The sequence below is a fragment of the Pyrus communis genome, chromosome 5 (assembly GCF_041283825.1).
Source record: "Pyrus communis isolate YQ-2024b chromosome 5, ASM4128382v1, whole genome shotgun sequence".
Taxonomy (NCBI): Eukaryota; Viridiplantae; Streptophyta; class Magnoliopsida; order Rosales; family Rosaceae; genus Pyrus; species Pyrus communis.
In genome coordinates this window covers 9,501,360-9,523,130 of record NC_142569.1, presented here as the reverse complement: position 1 = coordinate 9,523,130, position 21,771 = coordinate 9,501,360, and the positions used below count along the sequence as shown (strand labels likewise).

The following is a 21,771-nucleotide window of genomic DNA, read 5'->3' as shown; positions in this document are numbered from 1 at the left end:
CTTTGTCCCATTCAATTTTATATAATTTTCTTTTAGTGTTCTAGATTAGAGGTGTGCTCTAAACACGGTCCTTATTTGCATATTCATTATTCTTTTATATTTATAAGTCTTTTTTATCCCTTGTTTTCAGCATTTGCACTCAATAAATGGCTTTCATCACCCTCGGGTGTCGGCCAATACGTGCCTATCCTGGTATTCGGGGAATATCGGGGTCAGGGCTTGTCAATGTCCATTTTTCGTCTCTCCCATTGCGCCAGAAGCGCCCCACCGAATTCAGGTGAGAATTGAAATTTACAACAACCTGTAGTTGTCACGAGATAATAAAACTCGTACCTGACAACTGGTTTCTAGAGATCCAGAAGAATCTCATCAAACTTGGAAACCCAGATCGCGTCATTTTCGACGGATCTCAAGAACTCCTATGAATACTCGGTTATCTGAGATGGTGATGGCAGGACTGACTCCACACATGCCTCCCTCTCTTGTACCTCCATTAACTCCACTATTATCTATGTCCCTATAGGGAAGTTCTTGCTTTGCGATGCCATGTTCTCTGGGCCATGCAAGAACAACACTAGTCTCTGGTAGCCTTATTGTATTGAATTGGTTCTGTGTGACCTCCACAACAACCCAGATGGCCCTGGGTTTGATACTGGTAGAGACAAACAAAGAAGAAAAAGGAATGAGGGATTATGGAATGGTGTTTCAGGCACCGTGTGAAAAAGAATTGGAAAAGTGGAATTTTTGGTGTATGATGCTGACACAAAAGGAGAAAATGACAAAGGTTTCTAACGATGTATCCACACCATATAGAAAAGAAAAGAAAAAAAATGAAAAAAGTGTTGTGAATAAGTGGATGTCCATTCAACTATACGTGGAATAATAGTTGTCCTCCACTATTTTATCCTACTACAAAAAGATGTAGATGCTTTGATCATGCTTCTTATAAATACAGAAGAGAGAGGCACAGCAGTGCAGAAAAGTGAGAGAAAAGCCAAAAGGCTCACAGCAGAGAGAGGAAGAAGAGATGAGATAATAGAGATTTGTAATCTTATGATTTTAGATTATATATGAAAGCACTACTGTTGCCCCAAGGAAGTACTCTAGTCACACAGACTATAGAGGAACCTCGTAAATTTTGTGTCTTGTTTCTTTTATTCCACTGTACACACCATCGATTTTACAACACGTTAACTGCACGAGAAGCTCTCGTGTCAGTGGAAAGCACAACACCACAAATCCTGTTCACCTCTGTCGCCTGGAATCTCATAGATAAGAAAATCTTTTCATTTCATCTTAAAATATTTGTACTACTGATTTTCCAGAAGCAAATATATATATATGTTGTTGTATGACTGTATATCATCCTTTGCAGAAGCAAAAGAGTACAGACTCAAAATTCGTAAAGAATCTGACAGACATAAAAACAGCCTCGGAACTCTAACTTGCAGACATCGGATTGAAATACTTTCTTCTTCAAAGTTGTTCGTCCGCCCAATTCCTACAACATATCAAATTTTCAGAAAATTCCAACGGTGCGATCATCGCAGATGCCTGAAATACCAAACTAGTTTCCAAATTCCGCAGAAAATTAGACAGGCACCTTATGAGTATCAAAACTCCATTTTGGTACTCAAATCGAAACTATTTCTTCACGAAAGTTGTTTGGTATCCTCTTATTCATATCATACTAAAATTTGAGCTAAATCTAACGGTTTGATCTTCTTATAAGTTGTTGACACTCTTGTCTCCTAAACTTATGGGAACCGTTTCGATTTTTTCGAAACTCATCGAGGAGGAACACCAATTGGAACTTATTATTACTACTACTTCCTAAGTAACTAAAAGGACTTAGAGTTGTGAAATGAAAACAAAAATAAAAAGAACGAAACAAAAGAAGTGGCAGACCAAGAAAATGAAAAAGCAAAAAATGAGGACTTAATCATTACATTTTTTGTTTTGGCATATTTATGTGAATGGTGTTCGATTAAAGCCCATGTCACAAGTTCTATTTATTTAAAGTAATTTATTTACAGTGGGTAGAATTATTACCCTTTGCTTTAAAGCTTTGATGTTTAAGTGAATGGTCTTGGATTAAAGCCCATATCATAAGTTCTATTTATTTACAGTGGGTGGAATTATTACTCTTTGCTTTAAAGCTTTGATATTTATGTGAATGGTGCTAAATCAAAGCCCTTGTCATAAGCTTTATTTACTTAAAAGCAATTTATTTACCATGGTTGGAATTGCCGTCTATTGCTTTTATTTATTTATTGTACTTCTTTTTGTTATGATGAGTACATACTGGACCCGAAGTTCCTTGATCAAATCAGAACCTGAAGTTTCTTGATCCTCATCACATAAAATGATTGGACCCAAAGTTCCATCATGCAAAAAGATCAAACATGAAGTCCCTAGATCGCCAAGATCGGACATGAAGTTCCTTGATGAATGCCTTAAGTTTGAAGAGCCGAAGTGCCACAACTTAATTGTACTAAAGGACATAAGAGTCTCAATCCATAGGCTATTAAATAAGGACCAAAAGTTTCTTGATGTATGTAAATGATAATATAATGCATATTTGCTGGAGAGTTTACGTCTCAAAGTCTTGCTGATTGTTGCATATCACTGGGCATTGATGTTGAACGCCATGTTCCTCATGTCCATACCCAAAAATGGTTTAGCAGAAGCATTTATTAAGCGAATGATATTGATAACCCGCGCTCTGCTCATGAAAATGAAATTGCCAAGCTTCTACATGGGTACATGTCATTTTACATGATGCAATATTAATTCGATTGAGACCTGTCGCCAACTATCAATATTTCTCAGTACAACTCGTGTTTGGGAACCAACCAAACATTACTCATTTACGAGTTTTTTGTTGTGTTATACATGTGCTTGTTATACTGGCACAACGTACTAAAATAAGGCATCAATACAAACTGGGAATTTATGTTGAATTTGATTCACCATCTATTATTCAACATTTAGAACCTTGATTGAGGATATGTTTACCGTATGGTTTGCGGACTATCATTTTGATAAGACAATTTTCCCGCCATTAGGGGGAGAAAATAATTTCGTTCCAGAAGAACGATGAGAAAATATCATTCTAGAAGAATGATGAGAAACGACTGTTCTAGAAGAACGAAGAGAATTTGTCTTATTTTGATTCATGAAGCAATCAATATAAAAATGAAGTGAGAATAATTGAATGATGCAACGATATGCAAATCAAATGCCAGATGCAATGAAAGTGATGAAATCACATATACTTGCTGCAAATGTGCCTATAAGAATTAATGTCCCTGTTGGACAATATAATGAGGCAGTAAATGAATTATCTGTTGCTCGCCTGAAGCATGGCAGACCTTCAAACTCAAAAGGTTTAGTCATTTGAAAGAAAAATATGGCACTACTGAACTATTGCATTCCCGAAGCATAACTGTTGCATGCCAGAAGCATGACAGTCGCTGCATGGATATACGTCCCAGAAAGAACAATCCGCAGACATGGGAATGTTGATGTCTCATGCATGAAGCATGATAGACATATAGGTTCCAATGACTCAACTCCCGGAAGTAGAGATTAAAATCCAAGCTCTATAATGCTCAAGAGGAGGTTATGATCCGCATTCTCTAAATTATGACTATCTTGGAAGAGATAGTGTAATGCCTTTGAAGAGGCAATGGATATCCAAAAAGAAATGAAAAGCTTTTATGCATGCGCATGCACATGAGAATATGGGATCATAGATTGATGATAACCAATGGTAATTTTGGTTTCTACAAATAGCTACTAAATTCATCAATGAGCTGTGTTGATATTTAGTCCCATTCCTTTTCTGTCAATAAAATTATTGGCGAAAATGGAGAAAGGCAATTCCATTACAATTTTGTAAGAACATGGAAAAATGGACCTATATACTTGAATACAATACAATTAGCCAAAGGATGTTGAACCAAGGAGGTTACATTGGGCATTTGTAATATGGTGAAATACACTCACATGATATGACACAAGGTTACTAATTGAAACCTGAAATTATACTCTTGTAAACAAGTTCATATGAATGGAGAATTATATACGAAGGGTTGTGAGTCACCCACATCATATCTCCATAAGTAAATCCCTCAAATATACATGGAAGCAAATTGCTCTGTATAAATTCCAAAGGAAAATGTGTCATGAAGTGTAGAAAATCCGTGAAGGATTCAAATTATTTGAAGTAAGCCCCAAAGGTTAAAACATAAAATATGTACTCAATGGTATAAATTGCCTTAGTGAGTACTTTCATTATGATATTGTTGTAACATACTAAAATCTCTTGCAAGAGTTGATGATATTAAATTGGGACTCCTAAAGAGTCTAGAAAGATTATAAAGTGTTGAGAGAAATATTGTCTCGAATTGCAGATTGAACAATATGCCAACGCGAATCTTATCCATGATGTTTATGATATTAAAGAATCATATGGATTGAAGATTATGAGTTAAATACTCAAATGATGTCGACACTAAGAATGATCATTTATCTTTGTGAGGTAAAGATAAATTGATATTTGGTCCAGAAGTACCACATCTTAGTGAAGTATATGCTTTATTGAATTTGTCACAATACATTGAATAAAATAAAGCTTATCTATTAATATCTCCGAGAAATTACAAACATGTACATACACATGAGTTAAAAACAAACAGGATGAAGCCTTCACAAAGGTTGCTCATGTGAAGCCTCAATACTCGGCAATACCCCAGAAGGGGGAGGCATTGGAGATTGATCATGTGACACCCCAGTACTTGGCAAAAGACCAGAAGAGGAAGGCATCAGTTGCCTTTGGAATCTAGCAACAAACCTCTGGTGATCACTTTGAATATGACTTTTGGATTCCTGTAGCTGGTCAAGATCTCTTTTCATGCTCGTCGAGTAATTATTTACAAGCATGTGTAACACTCTATTCTCGTGCTTGAGCCCTCTGATCTCTTGTTTAATACTTGTCACCTCAGCCATCAATGATTCAACTTAGCAAGTTCGAGCAAGTAGGCGTTGGCCCATATTGGATACAGAGCCCGCACATTCAACATTGAGAGCCAAGGAGTCTTGAACGGCCGACTCATCAGACTGTTTTGAAAGGCTTCTGTTATCCTTTGGAGTGAAAAGATTCCTAGCTACCACTATAGCGGTAATGTTATTCTTCATCACATAGTCCCCAACCGTAAGAGGATCATTAGAAAATAAGAATGACGAGCGCCATATATTATCCTGATGCTGCTCGTCTGTATCACTCTTAAAACTCAAATCTAAGCAAATGTTAGATAGGCAAGCCATTTTCAGAAATGATGAAGGAAAAATGAGGTCAAATAAAATCTCCAAAGTGCAAGAAAGGGAAAATTTCTACAGGCAGCAACTTTCTGAGCATACTTTTGAACACAATTGATGTCTCTGTAAAAGAAGAGGCAACATAGCCACTTATTCAGAGATCAAAGAGGCATCGCTCTCTGAATTTCAAAAGCCAGATTTTCTTGAATAAAGTTCGTTAGCATTTTTCAGACGCAATCTCAACTTTTTAGGATATTGCGTGCAACTTTGTCAAAGATCTTTGACAAAGTTGAAAACGCGTAAATCTTACTGTTCTAATTGCACCACAGTTGCTGACAAGAGTAAAGGCACAACACCACTACTTGCTATTGAAAAATCTCTATATATGTCGACCTTCGTTCTCCATAATAAGGAAGACTTGCAAGAATACCTAACTCTTCCTTATCTCCGAGAATGCATCTTCAACAAAGCATCTCGAAATACTCAGTTTTCTTCCTCTCCGAGAATACCTCTTCAAAACCAGTCACACCAGAGCAAGATTATCTCATATCATCAGGGACGAGAGCAAGAGTATCTCATATCTTGCAATCTCCCTGTCATTTCCTTTGTCCTTGTTCTCACCTGCAGGATAAGGAGAAAGAGAGCAATCAATCACCACATGGAATAAAGCTCATGATTTGGAACTGATTGCCCGGAACCTTTGCCTAGTTGCTTACCTTGCATTGCTCTCGAGTACTCATCTTCAACTTTTGATATGATATTGGCTATTTACACTAAAGCTGCCACACATGGATGAGTCACCAAGAAGTGATGAACCATCCAAATGCAAGGGTTGCATTCCACTCTTGCATCAGTGAGCAAATACTGCAAGAGAAGATGTCAAACCTGTATGGGGAAAAACTAGGAAAGATACCACTTCTGCAAGGGGAACATATAAGGCAAGTGAAAATGATACATTGAAGCATGTGGAGACATGCGCAACAAACATGTGCTGATTCATCCCTGAGAAAGGCGAAGATCACTTGCCACGTGAAGCTCCTCATAGTCCAATTTCATTCAAGATCAAGCCTCGAAGGTCCTTAAAGAAATCACAAGTCCGATTCAAGATCAAGTGTCCATTACCCTTGAATCAAATTTAGCTCCAGATAAAAGGAGTAAATTCAGACCTTTGGAGGAAATCAGAAGACCCTCCAACTCAGTTCAAGAACAAGACTATGGAAAGTTAACAACAAATAAAGCACCTCTTTCGGCAACTTTTCTCGCTAAGAGACTGAAGCAAAATGATCAACTATCAGCCTAAATGATTTGAAATCAGGGGGAAATACTCATCAGGGGGAGCATCCAAAACAGATCAAGATTTTAACGAGTCAATCGAAGACTTGTGGCCATCCAATGGGGAGTGTTGTGAATAAGTGGATGTCCACTCAACTATATATGGAATAATAGTTGTCCTCCACTATTTTATCCCATTACAAAAAGGTGTAGATGCTTTGATCATGCTTCTTATAAATACAAAAGAGAGAGGCACAGAAGTGCAGAAAAATGAGAGAAAAGCAACAAGGCTCATGGTAGAGAGAGGAAGAAGAGAGGAGAGAATAGAGATTTGTAATCTTATGATTTCAGATTATATATGAAAGCGCTACTGCTATCCCAATGACGTACTCCAATCACGTTGACTATAGAGGAACCTCGTAAATTTTGTGTCTTGTTTCTTTTATTCCACTACACACACCATCGATTTTACAACAAAAAGCAGAATGTTGCATCTGCACCATTTGAACGAAAAATAATAATGGGGCCAATGTTTTTGGAATGTTGCAACATGTGAATGAATAAGAAAAATAATAATAAAAAAAGGTAAAGGTTTTTGGATGGTGTTACACCATCTGAAAAGAAAGAAGGAAAAATATATATATTTATATGAATGGTGTTGGCTTAAAACACTTTCACAAGTTCTATTTACTTTAAAACAATTTATTTATCATAGACTGTTTTACCGCCTACTGCTTTAAGTTTTGATTTATGTGAATGGTGCTGAATTAAATCCCTTGTCACAAGCTTTATTTACTTAAATGCAATTTATTTACTATGGCTGGAATTACCACCTATTGCTTTAATTTACGTATTGTACTTATCTTTTGTTACAATGAGTATATACAGGACCTGAAGTTCCTTGATCAGATCAGAACCTGCAGTTTCTTGATCCTCATCATATAAAATGATTGGACCCGAAGTTCCATCATACAAGAAGATCGGGTATGAAGTCCCTTAATCCCCAAGATTAGGACATAAAGTTCGTTGATGAGTACAATAAGTTTGAAGTGCCGCAGTGTCTCAACTTAATTGTAATAAAAGCCATAAGAGTCTCAATCTACAGACTATTAAATAAGGACCAGAAGTTCCTTATATCCATACTCAAAATGGTTTAGCAGAAATATTTATTAAGCGGATGAAATTGATTACCTGCGCTCTGCTCATGAAAACAAAATTGTCAAGTTTTCTACATGGTGACATGTCATGATGCATTATTAGTTTGGTTGGGACATGTCTCCAACCATCAATATTTCTCAATACAACTCGTGTTTGGGAACCAGCCAAACATTATACATTTATGAGTTTTTTATTGTGTTATCTATGTGCCTATTGCACTGCCACAATATATTAAAATGAGGCATCAACACAAATTGAAAATTTATGTTGGGTTTGATTCATCATCTATCATTCAATATTTAGAACCCTTGATTGGGGATATGTTTACCGCGTGGTTTGCAGACTAGCATTTTGATAAGACAATTTTCCCGCCATTAGGGGGAGAAAATAACTTCGTTCCAGAAGAACGATGAGAAAATATCATTCCAGAAGAATAATGAGAAAAGATTGTTCCAGAAGAACGAATATAATTTGTCTTATTTTGATTCACGAAGCGATCAATGAGAAAATGAAGTAAGAATAATTGAATGATACCACAAAAGTGATGAAATCACATATACTTGCTGCAAATATGCTTACAAGAATTGATGTCCCTATTAGACAAAATAATGTGGCAGCAAATGATTTATCTATTGCACGACTGAAGCGTGGCAGACCCTCAGACTCAAGAGGTTCAGTCCTTCAAAAGAAGAAGAATATGGCACTACTAAAACTATTCCATTCCCGAAGCATAACTGTCGCATGCCAGAAGCATGACAGTTGCCGCAAGGATACTTGTCCCGGAAAGGTCAATCCGCAAACATGAGAATGTTAATGTCTTATGCATGAAGCATGATAGACGTATAGGTTCCAATGACTCAACTCCCGGAAGTAAAGATTAAAATCCAAACTCTATAACGCTCCAAAGGAGGTTGTGATCCACATTATCTAAAGTATGACTGTCCTGGAAGAGACAGTGTAATGCTTTTGAAGAGACAATGGATATCCAAAGAAATGAAAGGCTTTTATGCATGCGCATGCACATGAGAATATGGGATCACAGATTGATGATAACCAATGGTAATTTTGGTTTTTATAAGTAGCTACTTAATTCATCAATGAGTTATGTTCATATTGAGTCTGGTTCTTTTTCCGTCAATAAAATTATTGGCCAAAATGGAGAAAGGCAATTCCATTACAATTTTGTAAGAACATGGAAAAATAGACCTATATACTTGAATACAATACAAATAGCCAAAGGATGTTGGACCTAGAAGGTTACATATTGGCATTTGTAATACCATGAAATACACTCACATGATATGACACAAGGTTGTAAATGAGTTCATATGAATGGAGAATTATATACGAAGGGTTATGAGTCACCCACATCATATCTCCGTAAGTAAATCCCTCAAATATACATGGAAGCAAATTGCTTTGTATAAATTCCAAAGGAAAATGTGTCATGAAGTGTAGAAAATCCCTGAAGGATTCATATTGCTTGAAGAAAGCCCTAAAAAGGTAAAGTATAAAATATGTACTTAATACCAATGGATGGTATAAATTGCCTTAATGGGTACTTTCATTATGATATTGTTGCAACATACTAAAATCTCTTACAAGAGTTGATGATATTAAATTGAAACTCCTGAAGAGTCTAGAAAGAGTATAAAGTGTTGAGAGAAATATTGTCTCAAACTGTAGATCGAACAATATGCCAACACGAATCTTATCCATGATGTCTATGATATTAAGATTATGAGATGAATACTCAAATGATTTAAACACTAAGAACGATCATTTATCTTCGAGAGGGTAATGATAAATTGATATTTAGTCCAGAAGTACCACATCTTAGTGAATTATATGCTTTATTGTATTTGGCACAATACATTGAATGAAATAAAGCTTATATATTGATATCTCCGAGAAATTACAGACATGTACATACACATGAGCTAAAACAAACAAATAGGATGAAGCCTTCACAAAGGTGGCTCATGTGAAGCCTCAGTACTCGGCAATACCCCAGAAGGGGGAAGTGGCACCCCAGTACTTGACAAAACACCAGAAGGGGAAGGCATCAGTTGCCTTCGGAATCTAGCAACGAACCTTTGATGATCACTTTGAATCTGATTTTCGAATTCCTGTAACTGGTCGAGCTTTCTTTTCATGCTCGTCGAGTAATTATTTGTAAGCACGTGTAAGACTCTATTCTCGTGCTTGAGCCCTCTGATCTCTTGTTTAAGACTTGCCACCTCAACCATCAATGATTCAACTTGGTGAGTTCAAGCAATTAGGCGTTGGCCCATATTGGAAACAGAGCTAGCACACTGAACACTGAGAGCCAATGAGTCTTAAACGGCCAACTCATCAGACCGTTTTGAAAGGATTCTGTTATCCTTTGGAGTGAGAAGATTCCTAGCCACCACAGTAGCTGGTATGTTATTTTTCATCACATAGTCCCCAACCGTAAGAAGACCATTAGAAGATAAGAAGGACGAGCGCCATATGTTATCCTAACACCGTTCATTTGTGTCACTTCTAAGACTCAAATCTAAGAAAATGTTAGATGGGCAAGCCATTTTCAGAAATGGTGAAGGAAAAAAAAGGTCAAATAAAATCTCAGAAGTGTAAGAAAGGGAAAATTTCTACAGGCAACAACTTTATGAGCATACTCTTGAACACAATTGATGTCTCTATAAAAGAAGAGGCAACATAGCCACTTGTTCAGAGATCGAAGAGGCACTGCTCTCCGAATTTCAAAAGTCAGATTTTCCTGAATAAAGTTCGTTGACATTTTTCAGACACAATCTTAGCTTTTTTGGATATCGCGTGCAACTTTGTCAAAGATCTTTGACAAAGTTGAAAACACGTAAATCTTACTGTTCTAATTACACCACAGTTACTGACAAGAGTAAAGGCACAACATCATTACTTGCTATTGAAAAATCTCTATATATGTCGACATTCGTTCTTCATAACAAGGCAAACTTGCAAGAATACCTAACTCTTCCTCGTCTCCGAGAATGCATATTCAACAAAGCATCTCGAAATACCCAGTTTTCTTCCTCTTCGAGAATACCTCTTCAAACCAGTCACACCAAAGCAAGATTATCTCATATCATCAGGGACGAGAGCAAGAATATCTCATATCATGCAATCTCCCTGTCCTTTCCTTTGTCCTTGTTCTTACCTGCAAGACAAGGATAAAAGAAAGCAATATGTCGGAACCTCCACTCAAACTTTCAGTATGGAACCGACTGCTTGGAACCTTTCCTGATTGCTTACCTAGAATTGCTCTCGAGTACTCATCTTCAACTGTTGATGGAGCTGGGTCTCAAGTCATTAACACCGCAGAATAATTGGCCTGTTGTTGACTTTTTACATTGAAGCTGCCACGCATGGATGAGTCACCAAGAAGTGAAGGACCATTCAAATGCAAGGTTTGCATTCCACTCATGCTTCAGAGGACAAATACTACAAGAGAAGATGTCAAACTTGCATAGGGAAAATACCACTTCTGCAAGGGAACAGATAAGACAAGTGAAAATGATACATTGAAACATGTGGAGACAAGCACAACAAAACGCATGCTAGTTCATCCCCGACAAAGCCTAAGATCACTCGTCACATAAAGCTCCTCATGGTCCAATTTCATTCAAGATTAAGCCTAGACGACCCTTGAAGAAATCACAAGTCTGATTCAAGATCAAGTGTCCACCACCCTTGAATCAAATTCAGCTCCAGATAAAAGTAGTAAATTCAGACCTTTAGAGGAAGCCTAACAAAAGGCATTCCAACCCAATTCAAGAACAAGCATGTGGAAAGTTAACAACAAGTAAAGCACCCCTTTCGGCAACTCTTCTTGCTAAGAGACTGAAGCAAAATGATCAACGATCAGCCTAAATGATTTGAAATCAGGGGGAGATACTCATCAAGGGGGAGCATCCACAACAGATCAAGATTTTAACGAGTCAATTGAAGACTTGTGGCCATCCAAGGGGAGTGTTGTGAATAATATGTGGATGGCCCACATGAATAGTTTGTTACTATTTATGCACAGTATTTTCACTAATCATTTGTGGAAAATTTGTAAAATGAATAGTGTTCTCTTTGCTTATAAAACGAATGAGGATATAGAAGCCAGGGAGGCTCACAGAAGAGGAAGAGATAAAAGAGCAGAAGAGGAAGAGAGAAAAGAGAGGAAGAGCAGAGGGGATAATAGAGAGAGAGTTATTTTGTACTCTTATTATTCTAAACTATAATGGAAGCACCATTGCTGCTCCGAGGACGTACTCCAGTCACAGACTGTAGAGGAACGTCAAAAATTTTGTGTCTTATTTATTTTATTCCACTGCACATACCATCGATTTTACAACATTTGGCTATTACAAAGTCTTACAAAAAGGAAAACGAACAAACGAAACAAAATAAAATGCAAGCTGGTGGAATGTCGTTCCATGCCTAAAAATAAAGCTAATAAACACACGGAGCGTGTCGTTTCGCCTAGTCAGAGTCATTGTCGCTTATTACCTGTCTTGGAGCGAAGAATCGGTACTTCTCAACTGCTTTTCAAAAGCACTTGCAAACTCGAAGCTTCTCCCTGCAGATTACAAGGTGCAAAAGCCATTAAAACAATAATATCACATGCTTTCAAAGCTACACGCGACATGGGTGGACCGTGCCTGTGTGGACCGTGCTCTTATCAGGCTACACGCGACATGGGTTCCTCGAGGAATCCATAAATCTTTATGCTTCACTCAGAGCTCGGCGAATTGTGCCCGAATAATCTTCTGCTTCTGTCAGTTGCTAAGGTGTGTGCTGATCTTGGTGATGTTAGAAATGTTGAAGAGCTTCACGATGATGCAGTTCGATTCGGGTTTCATTAGGATGTCTCTATGGGCAATGCAATGGTCGATATGTTTCGAAAATGTAAATATGTTGATGGGGGTGGGGCAAGACGGGTTTTCGATGCCATGGCGGTGAAAGATGTGGTGTCTTGGACCACTTTGTGTTCTTGTTATGTTAACTGCGGGGTACCTAGACAAGGTTTGGAGGCATTTCGCGAGATGGAGTGAGACCCAATGTAGTAACAGTTTCTCCAATCCTACCAGCTTGCTCGGAGTTGAAAGATTTGAATTTGGGAAGAGTGATTCATGGGTTTGTGATCAGACATGGAATGGAAGAGAATGTTTTCGTTAGCAGAGCCCTTGTAAATATGTATGCTAGTTGTCTGAGCATTAAACAAGCTCAGTTGGTATTTGATATGATGTCTAAACGAGATGTCGTGTCCTGGAATGTACTTCTAACTGCGTATTTTTCGAACAGAGATTGCGAAAAAGGTGTAAAAGCCCAATCAGATCACAATTACTAGTTTGTTACCAGCTTGCAAAGATTTGGAGAGCTTGAGGGCAGGCAAAGAGGAGCACAGTTACATATTTAGGAATTGTTTAATGGAGGACTTGGCTACCACAACAACTTTGGTTTTCATGTACGCAAAATGTGGTGAGTTGGAACTTTCTCGGAGGGTCTTTGATATGATGCCAAGAAGGGATACAGTTGCTTGGAATATGATGATCATTGCAAATTCGATGCATGAGAATGGAGAAGAAGCCGTGTTGCTATTCAGAAAAATGTTAAGACTCCGGGGTGAAGCCCAATTCTGTTACTTTCACTGGTGTTTTGTGCTGTTGTAGTCATTCTCGGCTGGTTGGTGAAGGCATCATGGTTTTTTATTCAATGAGGAGGGATCACTCAATAGAACCCGATGCAGATCATTACTCATGCATGGTTGATGTGCTTAGCCACGCTGGTCGCCTAGTAGAGGCATATCATTTCATACAAAGAATGCCATTGGAACCTACTCCCGGTGCTTGGGGAGCATTGCTTGGTGCGTGTAGAGTTCATAAAAATGTAGACTTAGCAAAAATTGCAGCAAACAAGCTCTTCGAGATTGAACCAGATAACCCTGGCAACTATGCGTTGTTGTCCAACATTTTAGTCACTGCCAAGCGATGGGAAGAAGCTTCAGAAACTAGGAAGGTAATGAGAGACAGGAATCACAAAAACACCAGGTTGTTCTTGGATTCAGCTGAAGAATAGAGCTCAAATGGCTCATGGAGGACGCAGTCCAAGAACCCGAAAATGCCGATAACAATGGGGGAAGCGTTAGGCTGAGGGTGGAAATTGAGGAGCTTTATATGTTGTCGAAGCAGAGGGTTGAGGAGAGGAGGCCTTTTCACTATGTTGTCGAGTGCAAGCATTGGAGGGACTTTGTGTTGTGTGTTGGAAGAAGGGGTTTTGATTCCGAGGCCGGAGACTGAGCTCATTGTTGATTTGGTGTTTGGGGGGGGGGGGGGGGGGGGGGGGGTGGGTTGTTTTGGGGAATGAGGGAATGAGGGGTTGAGGGGTTGTGGGCTGATTTGGGGACGGGGAGTGGCACGATTGGGATTGGGAGGGTTGAGAGTCATTGCTACGGATTTGAGTCCCGCGGCAATTGGGGTTGCAGCTTTTAATATGCAGAGGTATGGTTTGCAGGTTAATGTTTAAAGATTTAGTGCTAATGTACTGGGGACGCATTTGGTTCCTATGATTGGCTTGGATTTGATAACCGATAACTCACGAGATTCAAGGTACTTGAAATTAGAAATGAACGTCAACTTCCATATTTTGGTCCATGTTAAAGACTTAAGATTGATTACAAACTGACAAGAATGATAGTTGAGTTCATATGCTATGTATTTACATTCTATGCTGTGTTATGAAGAGAAATATTGAGTGGCGACTTATAGGCTTCAAAACATTCGATAAGTTTTAAGGAAATGATAATATCAACTCATGTGATCGAATTGGGTAACAAGTGTGTTTTGATTGCCAAGTAACTTGAAGATGGAAGGTCCAAATATTTGAACTTTCATATCTTTCTTATACTACATTCAAAGTTTTCTATTTGTTTTGATTTGCCAATCAGGATGTAATGGAGCTAAGGCAAGGATCTTGGTTTGGACCATTAGAGGATGTGGAAGGTAAGCTCTCAGGTTTTGTGAGTAATCCATCGTACATACCAAATGCCAATATATCAGGGCTGCAAGCTGAAGTTGGACAGCATGAACCTAGAGTTGCATTGGACGATGGTATCAATGGCATGGTTGATCTTCTACATCTTTGCAAAGGGGCTGCTTTTATGTTGAAACCTGGTGGATTCTTTGAGTTCAAGGTATCTATTTTTGCGTTGCTAAATGTTGAAAGTGTTATCATTTGCCTTTCAAAAGTTAGTTATTTTATACTTTTATGTTGATAGAGATCTACTGAAGTGCCGTAAGAACTCATGAAGGACAAACCGAAAGCTTCCCCATAATTGTAGGGTTACATCAAGGCTCATTCTTAAGTCCTTACCTTTTTACATTGGTAATGGATGAGTTAACGAGACATATTCAAGATGATATTCCTTGGTGTATGCTTTTCGCAGACGATGTAGTGTTGATAGATGAAACTCAAGAAGGGGTAAATGCAAAGCTTAACTTTTGGAGACAAGTGTTGGAATCTAAAGGTCTTCGCCTAAGCCGATCAAAGACAGAATATATGGAGTGCAAGTTCAGTGTAAATAGAGGCCAAAATGAGTTAGGGGTGAGGATCGGAGATCAGGAAGTACCAAAGAGCGACCGCTTTCGCTACCTAGGATCTATCTTGCAAAAGAATGGAGAATTAAATGGAACTGTTTTTTGTCTAGTGAGGATTCTTCTTTTTTTGAGCTCCGACCGAACATCTGTTGCCTTTTGTCATTGGAACTGTTTTTCACTCGATCTGTTAGCAATTCAATTATGCTGCAGGAATAGTAATCTTGAGTTTCCAATTTTGCAATTTTTATGATGTTTGCACAGGTTGATGTTGTGCCCTGATGAGCAGGAAAATCTTGTATTCAAAAGACTACTGACCACCTAGGATCCAAGTTTAAGGAACTCTTATCCGCCGTGTTGTATCTGGAATACCGGTGTTTCTTGTTGCATTTTTGTCCAAGACCTTTATGGGCGCATATAGTGAAGTTTATTGTCACTAATCTAATAAGCGGCCTATCCTGTTCCGGGTTAGACGTAAATAGGTTGGGTGGTTGTTACTAATTAGGCATGGAGTTTTTCTTCTTGTTTATTTGCATACGTGTGTGTTATGTGCCTCTTATGAGGGAGAAATTTTTCGGTGTGCCGGGAACTTGGTCTAGTGCATCAAGTATCATGATACAAAACTATATGAAAATTGAGCTTAATGCTAATGGCATGTTGAATCAAAGTAAAATGTTGGATCCTGGTTACGGATCGTTCATGGCTTACTAATCATAGAGGAATTAAAACCCAAAATTAAGAATTTTAACTTTCGAATTTGGAGGAATTTTACTTTTGAAGTCAAGTGGTATTTTGATTTTTGGGGAAGCTTGCCATCGGGAATTCATTATTTTACTTGCACTCTTAAAAGAAAAAATTAGATTCCCCCACATCTCTTTCGCAGGTTTTAGACTTCATTCGTTTTAAATATTCGGGAAAGGGATACTCTCCGGATTCCTTCCACCAAGGCCACAAATCGAGGCTTTTGAAATTTCATCCAACATCTAAAGTTATTATAACTTTTAAAGTGGGCCCATGTTTGTAGCCGTTGGATCAAATTTCAAAGATCCGGATTTGTAACCTTGGTTGATTTGGTGGAAGGGATCCGGAGAGGATCCCTTTTCTTAAGGTTTTGATCAAAGTGTTTTGCCCAGTAGACACGTCTGTATTTTTTTAATTTATTTAAAATACATGTTATTTTTGTGTTTTTTTGAAATAAAATAGTATAAGTCTAAAATTATCTTTTTAGATTATAGACAATGTGTGGTTCTCTAATGTGTTTTGATTTTTTATTTCAGGAAAAGTTAAGGATACGATCAAACGTTTACTGGTGATTTTTAGTTGCAGCAAAAGTTGTTGCTTGAATTTTTCAGTTTTTCTCTCTGCGGCTTTGCAAGCTCTTTATCATCAAGGTATATAATTTTTTTTCTTTTTCCTGAATCTTTTGTTGGATGCAATCGTTTTTTGGTTTTTTTTTTTTTTTTTTTTTTTTTTTTCGGAGGGACTATGTTTTGTTTGCATATGAGTGTTTTGTGGTTTTTGTTTGCATATTTCAGTTTTGACTATTTGCAAATAGTATTTCTCAATAAATAATGAAAAATGGGTCAATGCTTTTTGTGAAAAAGGGAAATAGTGTGTTGTGAGTGATTGAATAATATTTACATTGCAATTAATAAAGATAGCATGAATTGTGGTCAAGTCAATTGTAAATTATCCAAAATGACAATATGATTGGTAACGCTTTGGCTACGGCAACCAGCAATCTTTGATGTTGTGAAGATAACAATTTTAGTGTTTTTGGATTGAAAGCCTTGATTAAGAATGCTAAACTAATAAATTTATTGAAAAATTACAAGATCTAAAAAATATGCAGATTTGAAAATGTGTAAAATTGTATACACAAAGCGTAAGGATTGATGAGCATGGTTGGTTAAGAACATTGGTTTTCTTATGTTAATCGTTGGACAAAAGCTTAGTGGGACTGATGGAGAGTATAATTTGAAAGAGAGTATATGTATGGATTTAGGTGAGAAAATAGATTGAATACGAAGGCAACAAATTGGTTGCTGACAGTGTGATAGGGAGAGGTTTGCTAAGAGACTGAAATTTCACAGATGGAGATATCTTTGTTTAAATATTTTTGAAAACAACAGTGTTGTAAAATGATAAAAGAAAGAGATTTTCTTAACTGATCAAATTGTTTATCATGACTAGCTTGCTTCTTTTGGATTAATAAATGTTATATGCATTTTTAATATGTTAATTACAAAATTCTGTAAATGGCCCTTTACCACAATAGTGGAAAGGAGTTGAGCCATTGCATGACAGCGTTTGTTCGAACACCGTCAGTGTTTAATCTAACAAATCTATCATTTGACGAAAAACCAAAAAATTACAGAATTTTCTTTATATTTTTCAAATTTATCAGGTTTAGGACTGTATTGGTTAAATCTAATTAAGTTTTTGGAATTTTCTAATCAATAGTATTTTCGTTCGTTGCAGGGTTTGGTGATTCTACTATTGAACTGCACAGAGTTGAGAAAGAAAAAAAAAAAAAAGACCATTTTGTTGGCAATCAATCTAAAGACATAATAGAAAAGGTATGAATAAAATTCCTTTGATGAAATCTCAAAAAATTTAATTCGTGTTTATGTTTTCTTATTTATTGGTTATCAATGAACTTGCCGTTGTTTCCGGACATCAAACATTCCAAATTGTATTTGTTTTGCAAATTGACCTCTGTATCGTGTGTAACCATGATGATCAGTCGTGGTAATTGAGTATCAATTTATAGGTGTTGTCCTTTTTGTTGATTGTTTGGGGTTAGGGTTTAGGGTTATAAACGATAAATATTCCAAATCCTAAAAATGTAGTCTGGCTATGCTTCAGTTATAAGGAGTAGTTTTATACATCTGTTATAAACTCATGACCTTTTGATTTGATGAAATCATGTCACATATTACACCTTTCAACTTGCTCTTTTAATTTATCATTCTACCGATTTTTATCTTTGTAACAATTTTTATCCTTTTTTTTTTTAACACCTCTCTTATTTTTCTCATTCAAATATGCATTATTGATGCTTTGTTATACACCTAGCTCTCTGCTTTTGTTGACTACTATCATTTTCTACTCATGCCTTTTTTTATCCAGCAATTACATAATTTCTCATTGTGTTTGCTTAAAAAATTGCAGAAAAAATCTGTGCCGATCAAATTAGTAAAAATCTTGAACAAAAAAAGATAATCCCAATTCACAGTTTTGACAATAGTTCAACTAACATCATTTTTCTACACCATTTCAATTTGAAAATCTATTCATTTTCCTTTCAGGTTGAACCAACAAGTCTCCAGGATACACATTTTGGCATCTGCTTAGCATCTGGGCAGAACCTAGACCAACCTCTCCCATGATAAGTAAATTTCTTTTCATATATAACCAATCAACTGTTTTTCTATTCATAACACCATGACACAATGTGCTACTATTGTAATAGAACTTTTGACATGTTTTATAGACTTAAAACTTGTAATCATAAATATTTTTCTTGCAGAGTTATAATTGCATGTTTGTTTGCCAGCAAAAGACTATACGCTTCATGTCAACCTTCCGAACACGTTTTGTGATGGTAGATTGAAGGACTAACAAGCACTTCAATGATGATCTACCAAGCTTCTATCATCGCAGTGCTGAAAGTATTATCCGAACATGGAAGCGTCCTCGATGGTGATTCATGAACGCTTCGTTCAGTGTAAAAACCAGGCTGCTTTGGAGGCGGCAAGGCAACATCACTGCTCAACATCAAAACCACAGATGACATGCTTGGTCTATCCTCAGGTACTCTTTGCACACATAACATCCCCACATGAAGACACCTTAACACTTCATATATGTTCCACGAATCACAAAATGTCTTCTCGATCAGTTCTAGTGGTTTATCTTGAATCCAAAGTATCCATGCCTTAAAACAAATTGAAACATGTATGATATGTTAGTGGCCTAATATGTAAAAGGGACTTTGCTGCAGACCTTCAACACTGTTAAATGGCATGTCATTACAAGACGTGCTTCGAAGAGCACCGTCTAATTCACTATTCTTTTTAATGTAAAATATCATAACCTCGTTGGTTAAACTTACATGTCCAAGAAGGTTGTGGTCGTGATCTGGATGACGAAATCCCCTGTTCTTCTTCCTACTCAACATCTCAAGCAGTATGACTCCCAAGCCAAACACATCAGATTTCATCGAGAAAATTCCATCTGCTGCGTATTCCGGAGACATAACCACTGCCAGATCAATATGCAATAATCAGTGAGAGAGAGCTTCAAAAGCAGAACAATAAAATTATAAACCACAAAACAAGTCTAAGCATGCTTACTAGGTTCCAACCACTCTGTTTGTATTGGCCTGACTTTGGTCACCGCATAATGTTTTAGCTAGGCCGAAGTCTGAAATCTTCGGGTTCATATTATTATCTAGCAGAATATTACTACATTTCAGATCTCAATGTATAATCCTTAATCTAGAGTCTTGGTGAAGATAAAGAAGCCCTCGAGCAACTCCACTGATAATGTGGAAGCACTTAATCTAGAGTCTTGTTGCGATATAGGATTCCCCGCAATTCTTGATGAATTCGATGACCACACAATGCTGTTTGAGCTATTCAGGAGGACTAGAACTCCTTGCTCGGTGAGCTTCAAAAGTCCTGAAGAATCACCAAGTGGTGTTCCTCTGTTGGCTACCCACACAACTGCATCAGAAGAAAAACTGTACCATATTCCCAAGTACCGACTTTTCGATTTACCAGGGCTAAATAATCCCAGGTCATAGCTTCCACCTACTGAAACCAGAGTTTCGCCATCTCTTATATATCCACTCGGAGTGATCGTGACAAGTGCAGTTGCAGCTGAGATTCTTAGGAGGGAGAATAAGAAGAACAAGCACATAAAAAAACTTGTCAAGGCTTGCATCGTTGTTCTGAGATTGCATGCTCTATCCAAAGAAATTAATACAAAAAATTATGCAGAGAAGATGGAAAAATCAAAGTAAATTCAAAGACTTGGGTTCCTTGATTGACCCAACACCTTTGGCTTGGAAAGTTAAAAAAAAAAATTGTACAAAAAAATTAATTATTAAAAAAATATTGTTAAAATGACGAAAATACATCTACCTTATTCAATGCATTATTTTGGGATCCTTTTGAAGTCTTTTTTATCTTGGGAGCATTTTTGTTTAAATATTTTTGTAGAAGCTTGATGACACCAAAAACACTATTCACCTTTGTGTTGGCTAGATTCTTTATAGTAATTTTGTATATATTGTTGATTGGTACGTATATATTATGTCAATCATATTTTTATTATGTATTTATAAAAAATAAAAAAGATCGATTACCAAATGAAGACGTACCATTGCCAAATGAAAGCTATCGAAGACAAACTAAATCATATCAACGCTAAATTAAAACATATTGATGCCAAATGAAGAAGTACCAATGTGAAATGAAACGGCCCAAGTGCAACCCGAATTGTGAGTTTAGAGCATCTTCAAAGGATATGTCAAATATATCATGTCAAAATTTTATATAATGGTTGATATAACAAATTGAATACAAGTACTAAATCTTCTTCTTTTCTAGTAGATGTGTCAAATATTTATTTTATTGGGCATAGAGTTACATAAACTATTAAAAAATAATCAAACTTAGTTTTAGTTTGTATTCTATTGATTGTTAATGGGACCCATCCATTAAAAAAATTAAATTAAATATATTTGACTCATTCTTTGTTTGTTGTAAAAAAATGTAGCTAAAAAGTAAGGAGTCAAATGACTCACATGGAATATCATATATAGCATATCTATTGGAGAACACTTGAATGTCTTTTAATCATATTTGGCATACTTGACATTTCCTTTGGAGATAGTCTTTGGCTACCTTGAAGCGCTCTGTTTGGTTCACGAGAAAACGTGAGAAAATATTCACTCTTTGTTTGTCCCCAAGAGTGAAAAATCCAACGCACAACCAGATTTCTCTTGATTCAACTCACCATAAGAATCCATTGCTAACATTGATCTAAAGAACAATTTTAGGTTTTGATGATATCAACATTGTGGATAGTACAGACGAAATATTTAGCATATAACGATAATTGTAACAACACATAGCTATTGTAGACAACATAGATAATTATAACAACACATCGACAATCTATAGTTGTTGACAACATCGTGGATATATAGACAATATACTCACATTATAGTCATGGTATCAATAATGTCTGAACAATATAATAACATAAACCAAAACTCAACAAAAAATTACTGTTTATTAACAGTAAACGGGCGAAAATACCCTCCAATTCCTTTGTTATTAGCCTTTTTTTCCGTCTCGATCACTTCTCAGCTTCTGTCATTTTCAATGGCATAATTCTACACGTC

The 21,771-nt window shown here is 36.8% G+C and overlaps 1 protein-coding gene, 1 long non-coding RNA gene and 1 pseudogene across 2 annotated transcripts; 2 read left to right on the top strand and 1 right to left on the bottom strand.

The window, feature by feature from the left end:
- Window positions 1–13,834, top strand: part of LOC148696717 (pentatricopeptide repeat-containing protein At1g11290, chloroplastic pseudogene) — a 34,605-nt pseudogene extending 20,771 nt beyond the window's left edge.
- A 1-nt stretch (window position 13,835) lies between these two features.
- Window positions 13,836–15,635, top strand: LOC137726532 (uncharacterized; the record flags this gene model as incomplete). The annotated part of the gene is given in 7 exon segments (XM_088693344.1): window positions 13,836–14,024; window positions 14,026–14,103; window positions 14,105–14,140; window positions 14,142–14,197; window positions 14,199–14,274; window positions 14,708–14,953; window positions 15,618–15,635. Coding segments are annotated over 7 exon segments (699 nt in total), but the record flags the coding sequence as incomplete, so codon positions are not given.
- Window positions 15,636–18,684: 3,049 nt separating this feature from the next.
- LOC148696716 (uncharacterized) lies at window positions 18,685–20,483 on the bottom strand. Its single transcript, XR_015962526.1, has 3 exons — window positions 19,712–20,483; window positions 19,471–19,619; window positions 18,685–19,293 (listed from the first exon to the last, which is right to left on the bottom strand). It is a non-coding gene; the product is annotated as an uncharacterized LOC148696716 (long non-coding RNA).
- Between the last annotated feature and the right edge of the window lie 1,288 nt (window positions 20,484–21,771).